General features: G+C 52.8%; 3 protein-coding genes across 3 annotated transcripts; 1 reads left to right on the forward strand and 2 right to left on the reverse strand.

Moving 5' to 3' along the window:
- Window positions 1-576: 576 nt before the first annotated feature.
- On the reverse strand, window positions 577-1,149 carry EI90DRAFT_3024757 (uncharacterized protein; the record flags this gene model as incomplete). Its single annotated transcript, XM_039057903.1, has 3 exons — window positions 577-588; window positions 689-752; window positions 833-1,149. 3 exons carry the CDS (start codon window positions 1,147-1,149, stop codon window positions 577-579), a joined length of 393 nt encoding a protein of 130 aa, XP_038907538.1.
- Window positions 1,150-1,741: 592 nt separating this feature from the next.
- Window positions 1,742-4,041, reverse strand: EI90DRAFT_3148481 (pyridoxal phosphate-dependent transferase; the record flags this gene model as incomplete). Its single annotated transcript, XM_039065573.1, has 9 exons — window positions 1,742-1,986; window positions 2,011-2,072; window positions 2,097-2,125; window positions 2,181-2,323; window positions 2,378-2,425; window positions 2,454-2,786; window positions 2,840-3,067; window positions 3,884-3,949; window positions 4,002-4,041. 9 exons carry the CDS (start codon window positions 4,039-4,041, stop codon window positions 1,742-1,744), a joined length of 1,194 nt encoding a protein of 397 aa, XP_038907539.1.
- A 983-nt stretch (window positions 4,042-5,024) lies between these two features.
- Window positions 5,025-5,507, forward strand: EI90DRAFT_3024759 (uncharacterized protein; the record flags this gene model as incomplete). Its single annotated transcript, XM_039057904.1, has 1 exon — window positions 5,025-5,507. The coding sequence occupies one exon, from the start codon at window positions 5,025-5,027 to the stop codon at window positions 5,505-5,507; it is 483 nt and encodes a 160-aa protein (XP_038907540.1).
- Window positions 5,508-16,989: the final 11,482 nt, after the last annotated feature.

The following is a 16,989-nucleotide window of genomic DNA, read 5'->3' on the forward strand; positions in this document are numbered from 1 at the left end:
CCGTGCGTGTTGAGTGAACCGAGAATCGGGCATTTCTCCATCAGTTCTCGACCATTTTCCATCGGGTTTTTTGCAATAAATTCCTCTAAAATTCCTCTTTATTTCGTATTATTACTCCAACTCATGATTCTGCAATTTCTAGGATGCACACAGCGATAGCAACAGACATGTGACTTCAGTTTGAATTACGGACGTCCCAGACGGAATGTTTGAATTGAAAGTGAATTCTCAGGACGTCCTGGGGTGTTCCCATACAAAAGAGGCCTCTAGGCCCTCTTTGAACGTCCTGAGAACCCCCCTCTATAGGCCTAGATATCGGTGTGACGAGTAGCGGGAATACACGTGATGTCACAGAAGAGTCAACCACGTAAGCACAAGTGGCACAAACTACGTAATTTCACTAGGTGGAGAGTGACAATGCGCAGATAAGAAGACTTCTATCTCTTCTAATGGCTTGGCGACAGCAAAGGAGACCGATGATCACCATGTCAAGCACTCCCATCGCCTCAGGCGCTACAACCATCTCCGCAGGGGGTTTATTCTTCTTCTCGTTTCTGAAAATCTTGTCATATTTCGCTACGGATTTCCCTGAAGAGTTGAAAAGCTGGGATATCCAACGACGTTGTGTGCGTATGATTCAAAATGAAAGATTAGAGCCATGAGTGTATCTCTTGTGAAGGAAACTTACCTCGGGACTATCGAATGGCGTGTCCCACGCCCAATCGCCCGTCAGCGTAGGCATCGTATATTTGCTCAAAAAAGATAAATGTCATGTACCAGTGTTAGTTCACACCCCTTGCTTATCTTTCAACCCGGAGTGACTGACACTCACAAAGAGAATCCGTTCCTTGGCAAGACTTGCCTCAATTCTTTTATCTCTCCACCAATGACAATCAGGTCTTTTCGAAACGTTCTCCATATCAAGGTAGCAACGTGTTCCTTCTGCCCGTTACTGCTGATCCTGTATATCGTGTTAGGTGGATCACCGGATTTCTTCGGGGTCTCGACAACGTAGAGAGGGGTTGGAGAGTTAAGGCCGGATGTGGAAGGAGAAAGAGAGATAATTGTGTTTCGTACAGAGCGAGAAGAGAATGCCAGTAAGGTATGTGCTAAACCTGTCGTCTCTGTGTTTCGATGAGATACAGACATTGTGTAATTCCTGGCGGATTAGTAAGCTAATGAACGGATTCTTGGGGTCACAAGTTGCTCTATCCGGGTGGGCCAGGGGGAGGGAATGAGGTGCGACAGGGCTACTTTTGGAGATTTCTCGAGGATTCCGAGATGGGTGTGCGGGCAACTACATGGGTTGAGAGGGGAACTACCACAAGGTCTTATCTCTCTCCGATTTCAGTGAGGCGATGCCAATACAATCGGGATTAGAAGGGCCGCTTAGCACTCAACAAGGAGCACCGCCAGGAAGAAAGATGGCAGGGATCGAAGAGGTCGCCATTGTAGGGTTGAGAGGTCTAAAATTGAGAGGGATTGTGTCGGGAGGGAGAGGGGATCAAAAGGGAATCTACATAGAAGCAGGGGGAGTTCAGGATCATGGATTGGGTTGGATGACAAATGCGGAAATTTGGAAATAGCGAGTGGGGCGGAAGAAAACTGGATAGGAAGGAAATTTGCAATAATAGAGGACCTCTTGCACGGGCATTCAGTTTATGCTTTCAAGATGTACAATTGCCTCTAGCAAACTGTCCACCTCATCCTTCGTATTTCCCGCATGCATGCATATTCGGACTCAAGATGCAGCACGAAGAACAATCGGCGGTGTAATATCATATGCGAGATATCGACGTTGTGCCGTGTAATCCAAAGTACCAATCCCTTTCATCTGATGAGACGAGGGCGAGGCAGAGAGATCCACTCCTCCAGTTTGCAAAAATCGAGCAAGAGCATTAGGCCAGTGCCGGGGGTTTGAGGATGGCGTAAGCAACGGTATGATCGGCGACACCAAGGAGGCAGTGACCATGTTGGAAGGTTGACCTGGGGAATATATGTGGTCATTACAAGTGTGCGTCTGATCGGGCAGGACGATGATAGATTCCGAATCAGGGATGGAGTTCAGACGACTACGCAACGTTCGGACAAAATACGATGAAAGGTGAAGCAGATGGTCGATTCGCTAAAGGGGGTCGAATTGGATCAAGAGTGGCAGAGAACTCGATGTTGCTACTCACATTTTGAACAACACCTTCTCTCAGCATGCCGATAACACATTGCATCGCGATGATGTGATAGATAGACAATGATGTGGTATACATGAAGGGTCGTGCATAGTTGATTAGATATTCACGAAGCCAGGGAGTAGTCATGATAACAGCTGCACCTTGGAATAAGTAATTGTGTAAGAAAGGGATATCAAGACGCGACGCACCTCCCACCGATGCCAAAACTTTTCCAAACGTATGCAATCGGACGAGTACTCGATGTTCCTATCGCAATAGAGAGACTATTCTTTTTCCATTTTCTCCATATATCAGTGGAATGGGATTCGTCAACAATGACATGTGCATTTTTAAAAGGGAATTGATCCTCTGCGAGAGTCACAATTTCATGAAGTGGCGCGAAATCACCATCCATGGAGTAAAGAGATTCGACGGCAATGAAAACACATGCTTTTCCTTCCCGAATGCTTGGGCATGTTCTGAGGATCTCTTGTAACCGAAGATCAGAGACCGAGTTGTGTTTGAACTTTCTACACATGGAAGGATGAACCCGAGACGCCCTCATTCCATCACGGACTGATGCATGGATCAGAGAATCGTAAATGATCACATCTCCAGCTTGAGGGACGGATGGAAAAATCCAACATTGACATCGGACCCTGAACTGAAACCAGTGCGGATGGCGCATAAAAAAAATTCTTCGAGGCCCGCGTCGAGAGCTGTATGTACTGGAAAACTTTCATCTAGCAACCTTGAACCAAGGATGTCCGCGGAGCCGTCCTGTGAAGAGGGGTGTTGTTTCAGGGCATCCAGGAACCTTGCCCGCAGCGCATCGCTGGATGCAAGGCTTAGGTAGTCACTCGAGCTGAAGTCTGCCTTCCCAAAAACGCTCGATTCCACTGTCCGATCGCACTAAGGCATCGGAGGATCCCTCACTGTTCTCCTTAACTTTAGCTTCGCCTTGACGCGGCTCTGCAGGATATTTTCATAGGAATGCTAAAATTGGGAGCGACGACAGTGTCGATGGGATCGTAGGATACTATTAGAACAATCGCTGTACGCACGGACTCGGACTCGTAGTGACTCTTCACGCACAAACTATAGTACTGAATATGGGTGAAAAATAAAGGAAGGATGCCGCCTCACGACATTAAATATGACTTGTGAGCTACGGAGCTGCAGGGCTTTCCATGACTCATGCCCATATAATCTAGCAGTTTCCTTCACCATGTTTCACCCACGCTGTGCTGTGAGTTACTCGGTGTTGCTGATAGCGAGACATTGACGGGTCAAATTCGTGTCAATCGCAGGCAATCACTGGTTGTTGTTTATTCTGGATACTAATCAGACGGTATGAGCATACCGTCTGATTAGTCATGGTTTAATATCCTTATTTCACACGACTAATCACGATGGTATCTAGCGCTGAATGGTGCCGCATGGTCCTGCGTTTTTGCAGCGCTGATGGGACCTTGCGGGTGTTCACTAGTCCTCGCGTTTATTGTCGTCACGTGATTTTCACGTGTGTTGTCCCTTCTCCCCGCTCCCTCAGCACTGCCTTCGCGTTTGCTCCATCGGGACTGGTAAGTCCTCACTTGGTTGCAACGTGGCTGGAAACTTACATGTGCGCTTCAGACAAGTTGTCTGCATTGAAGTTTCCCCTCAATCTTTTGTTGCACTGTGCATCCTAGTGAGTTCACCTCACTTGTGCTTACTGTCATATCCATACAATCCCGACCTCCGCTCCGGGCTCCCGGAACCCCGAAACGAACTCTGGAGCCCTACTTCCCTTCCGTCACCTTCTCCTTGCCGACTCCCAAGAGGTTATCCCACCTCCGGCTCCAACACCACCTTCGGTCCGACTCCGGAACATTCCGGGTCCGACCCCAACCTCGACACCTTCCAGACGAGTACGCAAAACCTATGCTCCCGACTCCGGACCTCCGCTCCGGAATCCCGTTTGTGTCTCCGTCTCCGGAACCTCCGGTCTTAGCTCCAACCTCGGACTTTGACCCCACCTCCGCTTATACCCATTGTATTGGTTAGTTCATTCCATTTAATTACGTTTGCCAATATTCCGGAGTTTAACTTCCGAGTTCGGACTTTCCGGACTTACCCCGGACCTTGCAACTATTGCATTGTCCATTTCAATTCCGCTATTCTCCCTCATTCCTATTTGGGCTGCTGCTTCCTTCTATTCAGTCAGCTAGCCATTCCCGACTCCCATCCTCCTTCCTTCCTCCTTGGGCCTTGGCCCTTCATTCCTCCTTTGGGAAACACCATTGAGTCAAACACTTGACCCTCGGTGTTGTTCCTCTTTCCATCTCCCTTTGTCTCCTTTTGTCCTACCCTTGTTCCTTTTGATTCCGGACCCCTCCTTATATACAATGTACCTAGTAACTTGTAACCTCAGTCCGAAATCGACATGAATTCCCCCCAAGAGACTTTCCCTCTGCTAGATCCGAAATTAGGGACCCCCAGGACAACCAGCAATGGCACAGCGCTCCGCCTGAGTCGCTGAGGCCGAGGTCCTTCCATGCTAAGTCTCCAATTCCGCTCCGGAGTTGTCCGAATCTGCCCATTCTAACACTTACTCCTTGCGGAGTCTTACTGCTATAGAAAACCATAGGAGTGAGGCCACAACGGGGCCGGGATCGGACCAGCTAACAATAGACCACTAGGATTAAAACATCGGTGCAAACATGTGTAAATACATGTATCGTGCTTGATTCCAACAACTGCAGCACTCGTGCTGCCTCAGTTCTGCTTCTAGCGTTTATTCTTCTGTTTGTTGCGTCCATTGGTGGATCAAAGATCATCATTAAGTCAAGTTGCACCTAAGTTACAGGCACGACGATGAGCCAAGATGACCTTGGAGGTCAACCCTCCAGGAGCCAACAACCTCTTGAAGAGCAATCGAAAGATATATTCGACTCGCTCCTCCAAGAACTCGATCAGATCCTCACCGACTTCAACTTTCAGAAATCGACCTTATTCGAAGCATTCAACGCAATCAACATGCATTTGGAAGCAGAACCAAACCTCACAGACACACAACACCTTGAAACCTTGAGGAGGTATGGTGATCGACTCTGTCATATCCCAGAATTCCGACCCCGCGCACTCCCACCACACCACACCTTCCTAACAACTTCACCATCCCCTACACCATGCCTCCCCACTCCCCAAGCCACCTTCCCTCCTGACTGGCTCAGCTCCGGTCTGGTTGCGGCACACCGAACCTTGGCCACTCCCATCCCAGAAGCTCGGTCCCGAGTAGGAACATTCGGAGACCCCGGATTTGCTCCGATATCCCGATGGACCTCCGATATCCCGTGACATGCCCTTAAACCATTCCTCCACCCATTTCATTTATTGGAGTCACCTAACATCCTTCGGATACGCAACTCCGCTTTCGGAGCTACCCGCATCCTTCGGTGATCTCCCTCACGTTATCACTTATTAGTCATCTTCCATTCTTAGCACGACTACCTTCTTACTACCATTCGGTCGGCTAACCCCCTTTACCCATTTGTCTTCCCCATTCATTTTCCGGCCTCCAACTCCGCCCTCCTTGGCCCGACACCTCGGTTCCCCGTTTTAAATATCGTTCGGAACCTTTCAGTACCTCTTGGTATCATTCGGCACCTTTCGGTGTTGTCCCATTTGTCATTTCGGACCTTGACTAAGTCCTCCCCATTCTCCTTTATAAATACCCGTAGATTAGAACCTGTAGTTCCGGAGTTCTAATCTCGACTAAAATGCCACCCAAAGTCCCTCTGAGTGATTCCCGTTCCTGTTCTACAAGACACCTCAGACATAAGAAATACAAGGACTAACTGAGACGTAACGGAGGCACAGCGCTCCCTCCGAGTTGTTGAGGCTGCGTCCTTCTTAGAGCCTCTTGTACCATCCAGCAGAACCGGGCTCCCTGAGAAGCTTCGGTTCACTACCGGAGCCCTCGGACCCCCCTCTAGTTGAGCCCCGCCTGCATTCGGACTCACGCATTTACCCCCTCGTCCGGCCCGGGTTTTTGACAGACTCGAGGTTGCAGCTCGCACCCAAATGGAGGCCGGAGCGAGAGGATCACAGGGAAAGCAACCAGAAAGGCAAGACGAAGTCCTTGCTCAAAGAGATACAACGATGCCAAAAGGATTGGTCAACAATGACAAATTGAGAAAACAGATACAAATACAGATACATAGTATCGGGGTGGTGAAAAAGGGGAGGAGGTGGGTGGATGCAACAAACAGAAGAATAAACGCTAGAAGCAGAACTGAGGCAGCATGAGTGCTGCAGTAAGACTCCGCAAGGAGTAAGCACAAGTGAGATGAACTCACTAGGATGCACAGCACAACAAAAGATTGAGGGGAAACTTCAATGCAGACAACTTGTCTGAAGTGCACATGTAAGTTTCCAGCCCCGTTGCAACCAAGTGAGGACTTACCAGTCCCGATGGAGCAAACGCGAAGGCAGCGCTGAGGGAGCGGGGAGAAGGGACAATACACGTGAAAATCACGTGAAGACAATAAACACGAGGACTAGTGAACACCCACAAGGTCCCATCAGCGCTGCGAAAACGCAGGACCATGTGGCACCATTCAGCGCTAGATACCATCATGATTAGTCGTGTGAAATAAGGATATTAAACCATGATTTATTGTGCATACTATAGGCTGCTCACTCCTGAGGACCCTGTCATATCTGTGCATACCTGATCCCGACCCGACTCCCGGACCTCCTCCTTCCCAACCTTTGGAGTCTTACCCTACCGCTGCCCGTTCCGATATTCACCTTCGGTCCTGGCAACACACCTCCTTTTACCTCCCATACCACCTCTACTCCTCCTTCCCTCTCCTCCCCTATCTCCGTCTGCTCCGATACTCACCTCGGACCGAACACCGCCCCTCTCGCCACCCTCCTACTACTCCTCCTCCTACTCCGCTCCTCCTTCACAACACCTCCACCCTTCCGTCACCCTCCTACACTTCTCCCGTCCGCTCCGATACTCACCTTCGGACCTGACAACTCTCCTTCCCTCCACTCCTTCTCTCGTACCTTTCTCCTCTCTCCTCCCTCTGGTACTCTTCCGCCGACCCCCTGCCAAGTTACGACCTTCCACCGCTGTCCCGTACTTCGTACTCGGGCACCGCTCGTATCTTTGCTCCGAGCCTCCGTCATAGTCCCTACCTCGGACTTTGACTCCACCTCGGTCTTAGTCCATTGCATTGGTGACCTCATACTATGTAAACACCATTGCCAATATTCCTCAGACTTTCAACCCCGCCTCCGTAACCTCCGTAAGCTCCGCAACCTCCGAGCTTCGTGGATCGCCTTCGGCACTTTCGCCGCTTGTAATGTATCCTTCGCGTTTTCCCCTCATCCCTATTTGGACTGCTGCTTCTTCCCATTCTAGCCAGTTAGTCATCATCCCCACTTCTCCTCATCCTCCTGCCCCTCTGAGCCTCGCCCTCCCTACCTCCTTTCGGACGTATCACAGGTCCTGCCTTATGACCTTCGGTACCGCTCCGCTTCTGTCTACCCTTTGTTCCCGTTCGGACGTCTTCGTCCCGATTTGGATCCCCTTTGTCTTCTTGTGCTTTTGCCCCCTCCATTATATATATCGGCGCTTGTACATACTCGTTTGGGGCTCAGTCCGAAATCAACCTGAAATGCCCCCTAGAGACTTCCTGCTCGCCTACTGTGAAATTAAGGACCAAATGGACAAACAGCAATGGCACAGTGCTCCGCTTGAGTCGCTGAGGCCAAGGTCCCTCCATGCTAAGTCTCCGATTCCACTCCGGAGTCATCTGTTTCCGCCTGTTTCTAACAGACCCACTCACCCGAAGACACCACCCAGACACCCATACCATCTAAGGTAGGATGGCTGCACTGCCACATACGTTGACACGAGGCCGTGGGGTTACCTGCACAGCAGTCTTCCATAATTACGTTTTTTGTGCCACTTTTGCTTACGTGTGTGTATTTCTTTTCTGAGTTGCATGACCTCATGTTTATTACATGTTACTCTGCACCAGAGTCACTCCCATAGTGTCTAACTTATACTAATAGTGCAGGTCCAGCTGGATGACTGTTTCTCACCTCTGATTGGCTCAAGCCTTGCTCTTTGAGGTTTTAACCTTAACCCCAAGTTGGGTCGGTTCCAACATGCTCCTCTCATTGGCTCCCATTTCACCAGAATTGGGATTGACATCCCCAACATTGCTCATTTGACATCCATTCACACTTTGGCTGTGTTCCCAACTGCCAGGTTATACCACTGTGATGGCACTGCAACGGCACACACAGCATGCCCTGGAACCGTTCAATGTACAGAGTCTCACCAGTGCATTGAAGTGCATTCTCACTCTCATTGGCTAGCCATGCTGCAAGTGCCAGACCCCCCTGGTCTTCATCTTCATTCCGTGGCTTTAGAGTGCACTTTGGCTGCTTGACGTGATCTCACTGTCAGAACACAGCAACGAGGGAACAAGCATGTCTGGACCTTTCCCCAGAAGGGAGGATGGAGGTAGAGGACGAGCGGAGGGACCATGGCCTCAGCGACTTGGAGAGGAGCGCTGTGCCAACGTTTGGTAATGCTAGTGTTGGGTCCTTAACTTCAGAATGAAGGGGCACGAACTCTGGGGGATCTAGTCATTGATTTTGCACTGAAGTGCCATCAACTACAGTACATGACTTATATACATAATACAAGACAAATATGAGAAGAAAGGGAAAACCCAAGATGGACTTACCCACTTGCCGGGTTGGCAAGCTTGTGAGAGAATCACCTTATTGAGCACTGTGGAGTGGGTAAGTGCAGGGGAGAATTAGCGACAGCTATTGGATAATGGGAAAACCTTTGTGGGGTTGGCAGAGGTCCTAGGAGGTCCGTAGTAATGTTGGGTAGATAGAAATATTAATAAACTTCTATGATGAGGATACAGGGTACTGGAGAAGGTACCGGAGATCGGAGGCAGAGGTGGACTGGAAATACACCAGATGTCAGAGACCAGATGCGAGACGAAGGATACATCTCTGTAGCGGAGGGCTTCGGCCTCAGCGACTCAGACCAGGAGTGCTGTGCCAAGTTACATGTCCGTGCCCTAATTTACTTACTGGCAGTGAGAACTAAAAGGGGGATTAACTCTAGTCGATTTTATCACTAGGGTGTAACCTATCTACAAGTTAAGTATATATAGGTACATAGAGGGTGGGCCTGTGAATGACAGGGCCGAGCGGAGTGGAGCTAACGGAGTTACATGTTAGCCAACTGAATATTACCGACGAGTCAGTTTATGGGGTTAGTGGAATGGCGGGCTATAACCCAGAAACAGAAAGGAGGGATAGGCCTGAAGGTAGACTTGCAGGGCAAGCAAGTGAATTGCCCAGCAGGGGCGGGAGTGCACTAGCGGACGTCAGAGCTGTCCAGAGGCCTTCGGGGTTCTGTACTTAGGGAGGCGTAGGTAATATATTGAATTGAGGGGGTGGTGACCATCGGGGGGTCGGAGGTGATTGCGGAAACCGGAGGCTCTGAGGTTAGTGACGAAGGACCGGAGGGGATTGAGGATGGTGGCTGTGGATGGATATGACACCAGAGGGTATGGTGGAGGTGAGGGAGAGGATGAACTGGAAGTGAACCGGAACAGTGGTGGAGTAGGTCGGAGGTTGGGCGGAGTTGGTATGGATATGACACTCACATCAGAAGCAAATCTCGCCCCTCAACAATGACTCAGACAGCCACCAGACTGCTGGTACATGGAATTTCTTTTATCATCAAGGTTCGCACTTCATCCTCGACTCAAGTTTGGACAATGCAAACTTACTAACTGTATCATTCGATCCAACACACTGACCTGCATTTATTACAATGCAATCTGATGGCTCATGTCATGAATTACAACATGTCAGGATCCAGACCCCAGCTGGGAGTGGCTGGAGAAGTTAACCTTCTTCTCACTTTCTTACCCACAGTAGGCAAGTGTATCTACTTGCCCCTTTGTTTATATCACTTTCTTACCCACAGTAGGTTATGCCTTAGGATAGGCTGTTTACACACAGGGCTGTGGGCTATAGAGAGAGGGGTCATGGGGACCCGGGGTCCGTCCCCTGACAGCAGAAGAAGGTTTCAACCTTCGCCCCTGCCCACCTAGGATGTCCTGCATGGGCTGCGAGAGCCCGGACTGAGTCGGAGTTGGGCACGGGCCGAGTCCGCGATTTTCGAGTGGCAGCCGTGCCACGTCATCACTTCCCCCAGACCATTACACATTCATTACCTGCGACACAACCACACCCACACCCCCATTCCTGGGCCCTTGCAATGCTGTCCCACAGATTGTGTTCCAATCTGTGAGGTTGAGTTGAGGGTCATCCTACCGCTACCCGGACACCTCACTGAATGCGCTAAGGAGACATAGCTGCCCGACTGCTGCCGACGTACCGGCCGAAAAGCACTCTGGACACGGGGTCACTGTCAGGGATCGGCCCCTGACCCCGCTGTCAGGGCACCCAACCACACCCCAGAACCACCTTCCCAGACTTCCCCCACTTCCCAGACCTCCCCATCCCTACATATCTCTCACAACTTCAGCCCGCATGTGAGCCCGCGGGGAAAAATCACGTGGGTCAAGGCGAGCAACTCGCCTTAACCCACGTGACACCTTTTCCGAGTCGCGGGAACATGCTCGGCTTCTACCCGGAGTCACGTTATGAACTGTACAGTACACTTCCTTTTTATAGTAGCCAAGCGGGGAATAGGGAAACTTACCCTTCTTCTCAACTCAATCCCCACTTAGGCAAGTTGTAGTTACCCTCTGTAATACATGACAACTCAATCCCCGCTTAGTCCCTTCAGTGAGTTTGAGGAGCTGAGGACAGGGTCTAGCGCCCAACCACCCGGAGCATCGCACACACCTAGGCCTGAGGTCGGGCTGTCCCTGATCGAGGACCGAGCCCTGACAGCAGAAGAAGGGTTCAACCTACTTCTATCCCCCCCGATGTCGCTGGAAGATCAGATAGCGGAGCTGACCCGCCAGCTCCAAGATCTCCAGGCCCAACTGGCCACCCAGACCAGACCCACGGCCCCAGCCCCGGCCCCTACACCCACTCCGGCTCATAAGCCACCCAAAGTAGCCACCCCTACCCCCTTCTCTGGGTCACAAGATGACCTAGACCGCTTCAAGGCAGAGTGTGGACTCTACATGAGCATGCGCCATGCCGAGTTTCCGGACGAACACAGCCAAGTCCTGTTTGTCCTGTCATACATGAAAGGAGGGACTGCCGGACCGTGGGCCACCCAATGCATCAACACCCTCCTTGCCCCAGGAGCCCCAGCCATTTCCTTTGATGACTTTGCGGCGGAACTCGATTCTATGTTTGCAGACCCAAACCAACAAGCCACAGCCCATCAAAAGCTTGCCTCACTCCAACAAGGGAATGAGTCGGTAGACAAACTGATCCAGCAGTTTGAGCTGCACAGCCCAGTGTCACGAATGGGAGATGTTGCTCTCATGGACCGATTTGAGCATGCCCTTCACCCACGCCTTCGCGAAAACATCTATCGCCTCCGGCCCATGCCCACGACATGGGCAGAATGGAAGCGTGAAGCCTCCCTCCTCGACAATCAGTGGCGACGATTCCAAGCCACCCAAGCACAAGCCCGCCCCCTGGCTGTCAAGCCATCCCCATTTCACTCCCAACCTCCTCCCGGGCCCGTTCCCCCTCCCGCTGCACCCACACCCTCAGCCCCAGCCCCGAAAGTCGGCCCCCAACCCATGGACCTGGACCGCATCCGCCCCCCCAGGACCGAGCAGAGGTGCATTGGACCCTGCTATAACTGCAATCGGCTAGGGCACATAGCCCGAGACTGCCTGAGGCCGAGACCCTATCAGGCCCGGGCCACATTACAAGGGGAGGCCCCTAGGGAGATGACCCACCTGGCCCTGGAAGACCTCTGGGCGATCGCAGACCTGCTAAAGGACCGCCCCCTCACCCAGGAGCTGGACCATGCAGAGGAGGAAGCGGGGGAGGAGAGACCTGCTGAGGATTTTCAGGAGGACGACTGGTGAGGGATGTGCCCCGGTCGTCCCCCAGCGTCACTGTACCTGCATGTAGATACCATGGCAATTCCAGGACTACAGCGCAACCTAAGTTACACCAAGTGATCGCTAAGAAAAAAAGAGCCACACCCGCAAAACCCCGCAGAGAGAACCCACAATGCGCCTCGGCTGAGGTTGCTGTTCCCCCACCTGCGATCTACGTACTATCCAAACGCCCTCCTCGCTCCCTCAACCTTCTGGTGAAGCTGACTGCAACCACCTCTCTTGCCTCAGTGACCACCTCCGCCCTCCTAGACTCAGGGGCCACAGGGATGTTTGTCAGTCGTGAATTCGTCCGGAAGCATGGCCTGGAGACTACCCCCCTACCCCAACCAATCCCGGTCCACAATGTGGATGGCACCCCAAATGAGAATGGATCCATCACGGAGGAGGTGGACGCACTCCTTACGTTTGGTCAACACATGGAGCGAGCTCGCTTTGCAGTGACCAACTTGGGGCGCCAGTCAGTCATTATTGGTCACTCGTGGTTGACACACCACAACCCGGAAGTGGACTGGGCCCGACAAAAGGTCATCATGTCCCACTGCCCACCTGCCTGCCAAAGGCTCAGGGTGGCGCCAATAGCTCCGAAGGAGCCTGACCTCACAGTAGAACCCAGGGATGGACTGTACGCAGCCGTGATTCCCCCAGGATGGGGACACGACCTGAGGGCGACCACCACCCCATCGCAGCGGATGGCCCAAAAAGCGCAGGACCCCACCCCAGGGGAAAAGCCTCTCGAGGAGATGGTGCCCAAGTGCTACTGAGACTTCAGGGACGTCTTCTCGAAAGAGGCCTTTGACCAACTACCACTCCAGAAACCTTGGGACCACGCCATTGACCTCATCCCCGAGGCTAAGCTGCCATGAGGAAAGACCTTCCCACTGTCCCCTGCAGAACAAGGAGAGCTCGATGACTTCCTCAGGGAGAACTTGGAAAATGGGCGGATCCGCCCATCCAAATCCCCCATGGGGGCCCCAGTGTTCTTCATGAAGAAGAAGGACGGCTCCTTAAGGCTGGTCCAGGACTATTGAAAGCTGAATGAGATCACCGTCAAGAACTCCTACCCCCTCCCCCTAGTTTCCGACATCCTCACCCGCCTCCGGGATGCCAAGTGGTTCTCAGCCCTCGATCTCCGGTGGGGGTTCAACAACGTCTGCATCAAGGAGGGAGACGAGTGGAAGGCGGCCTTTGCAACCAACCGAGGGTTGTTTGAGCCAATGGTGATGTTCTTCGGACTGTGCAACTCCCCGGCCACCTTCCAGACCATGATGAATGACATCCTCAGGGATTTCATAGACCGAGGGGTCGTCATCTGCTACATGGATGACATCCTGGTGTTCACACCCACCCTGGAGGAGCACCGGAAGGTCGTCCGGGAGGTCCTATCCACACTGAGGGGCCGGAAGCTGTTCCTCAAACCGGAGAAATGCAAGTTTGAGCAGCGGAAGATCAACTACCTGGGCCTTGTCATCTCGGAGAACCACGTTGCCATGGACCCAGTGAAGGTTCAGGGAGTGACTGACTGGCCAGCACCCACGAAGGTCAAAGAGGTCCAGTCTTTCCTGGGGTTTGTCAACTTCTACCGCCGCTTCATCCAGGACTTCTCTGAGAAGGCCCGGCCCCTTCACACACTCACCCGGAAGTCGAAGCAGTGGACCTGGGGGAGAAAGGAACAGGAAGCATTTGACGGGCTGAAGGAGGCTGTCACCTCAGCACCGGTCCTCACCTTCCCATCGGACTCAGGTCAGTTCTGACTGGAGTGTGATGCCTCCAACTTCGCAACAGGGGCGGTACTCTCCCAGCTCCAGACAGATGGGGAATTCCACCCGGTGGTGTTCATGTCAAAGGGCTTCTCAGATGCAGAGAGGAACTATGAAATCTATGACAAGGAGATGCTTGCCATAGTCCGAGCCCTGGAAGAGTGGCGCCATTTCCTTGAAGGCACCCCTGAGAGGTTCGACATGTACACCGACCACAGAAACCTCTCCTACTTCCACTCAGCCCAGAGGCTAAACCGGTGTCAGGCACGGTGGTCCCTCTACCTCTACCGCTTCCACTTCCTGCTAGTCCATAAACCAGGGAAACTCATGGGGAAGCCCGATGCCCTCTCACGTCGGCCGGACCACCCGAAAGGGAAGGACGACAACATGGACATGACCCTCCTACACCCGGGCTGGTTTGAAGTCAGAGCTATGGAGGGGGTCACAGTGGAGGGAGAAGAGGCAGACATCCTGGACAGGATATGCAGGGGGAAGGAGCATGACGAGGGAGTGGTAAAGGCAATGAGAGAGCTGGAAAGGGGGACCCTACACTCAGATGAATGGGAGAAGGAAGGGGAACTGATCCTCCACCGGGGCCGGGTGTATGTCCCGAAAGACCCACAGCTCCGCCATGACCTGGTACAACTCCACCATGACTCGGTGGCAACAGGCCACCCTGGGCGGTGGAAGACTGTGGAGCTCGTCTCCCGAAACTACTGGTGGCCCCGGATGGCACAGTATGTTGCACAGTATGTCTCAGGGTGCGACACCTGCAACAGAGTGAAGACATTCCCATCTCGGAAAGTCGGGAAGCTCATCCTGAACAAAGTCCCCACCCACAGGTGGCAGGTGATTTCAGTAGACACCATTGGAGAACTCCCAGACTCCAAGGGGTACAACGCAATCCTGGTAGTGGTAGACCGACTTTCAAAGCGCATTCACGCAATCCCCACAGTCACTACGGTAGACTCAGCAGGCGTGGCCCGGCTCTTCCTCGAACACGTCTGGAGGCATCATGGCCTCCCAGAGGAAGTGCTCAGCGACCGAGGCAGCGCATTTGTCTCCTGCTTCTCCAGGGAGCTAGCAGACCTCTTAGGGATCAAGCTCGCCCCTTCAACAGCCTACCACCCACAGACTGATGGCCAGACGGAGCGTGTCAACCAGGAAATAGAAACCTACCTCCGGGTGTTCGTCAACCACAGGCAAGACGACTGGGCTGACTGGCTGCCGCTTGCCGAGTTTGCCTATAACAACCGCATCCACTCTTCCACCCACCGCACCCCCTTCGAGCTTGACTCCAGGCAACACCCATGCATGGGGACCAAACCGACCCACATGTCTGAAGTCGAAGGGGCTAATGACTTTGCCTCTCGGATGATGAAGATGCAAGAGGAGCCAAAGGCAGCACTAGAGCACGCAGCAGAAGAGATGGCACGGTACTATGACAGGAACCGGAAGGCAGCACCAGTCTACCAAGTTGGGGACAAAGTCTGGCTCAACACTCAAAACTACACGACAGACCGACCAACCAAGAAGCTTGACCACAGATGGATCGGCCCCTTCCAGATCGTCAAGGTGGTATCCCCAGCAGCAGTAAAGCTACAGCTTACAGCCCATCAAAGAGGAATTCACCCGGTAGTCTCGGTCTCAAACACCCGCCCCTACGCCCCAGACAGAATCTCCGAACGCCATGCAGACCCGCTCCCTGGCCCGGACATCGTGAATGGAGAAGAGGAGTATGAAGTGGAGAAAATCCTGGATTCCAGGTACCGGTATGGACGGCTCTGGTACTTCGTCAAATTCTCTGGCTGGCCAAACTCAGAAAATGAATGGCTCCCCAGAGAGAACCTGGAGAACTCCCCAGACCTCCTGAAAGAATTCCACCAGGCCCACCCGGAAGCCCCCAGACCAAGGAGGATAAAGGAAACCCCCCAACCACGGACCACAGCCACTTCGAGGCGAAGTGGCATAGAGGGGGGGTGATGTCAGGGATCGGCCCCTGACCCCGCTGTCAGGGCACCCAACCACACCCCAGAACCACCTTCTCAGACTTCCCCCACTTCCCAGACCTCCCCATCCCTACATATCTCTCACAACTTCAGCCCGCATGCATGTGAGCCTGCGGGGAAAAATCACGTGGGTCAAGGCGAGCAACTCGCCTTAACCCACGTGACACCTTTTCCGAGTCGCAGGAACATGCTCGGCTTCTACCCGGAGTCACGTTATGAACTGTACAGTACACTTCCTTTTTATAGTAGCCAAGCGGGGAATAGGGAAACTTACCCTTCTTCTCAACTCAATCCCCACTTAGGCAAGTTGTAGTTACCCTCTGTAATACATGACAACTCAATCCCCGCTTAGTCCCTTCAGTGAGTTTGAGGAGCTGAGGACAGGGTCTAGCGCCCAACCACCCGGAGCATCGCACACACCTAGGCCTGAGGTCGGGCTGTCCCTGATCGAGGACCAAGCCCTGACAGTCACCCACCTGCTGCCAGCTTCATAACCGCAGATGCAAGAACGATGACCCACTAGAGACCATCCACCCGGCCCTCCAAGTTATCCCCCCGCTACCCGGACACCTTGCTGAACGCACTAGGGAGACAAAGCCGCCCGACTGCTGCCAACGAACTGGCCAAAAGGCACTCTGGAAACGGGGTCACCCACCTGCTGCCAGCCTCGTAACCGCAGACACCCAAGATAACCTGGATGAGACCACCCACCCCCGCTTTCACTTGCGACTGAGAGTCGCGCACGCACGCAAGTGCCCTTTTTTGGATTCACGACGGAGAATGAGCATGAGAGGGAATGGATGCTGCTGGTGAGGGTGCCCAGGATCCCTGCTATGGCCGCTTAGGCATGCGGCATAGAGGGAGGGTTGTGTATCCCAGCCGCATCACGGACCCGCTATGGCTCACGGACCCGACTCCCTGTGGTGCCGGGCACCCAGGAGAGAGTTTGACA

The sequence above is a fragment of the Cantharellus anzutake genome, assembly GCF_015039405.1.
Source record: "Cantharellus anzutake strain C23 chromosome Unknown EI90scaffold_301, whole genome shotgun sequence".
Lineage (NCBI taxonomy): Eukaryota > Fungi > Basidiomycota > Agaricomycetes > Cantharellales > Hydnaceae > Cantharellus > Cantharellus anzutake.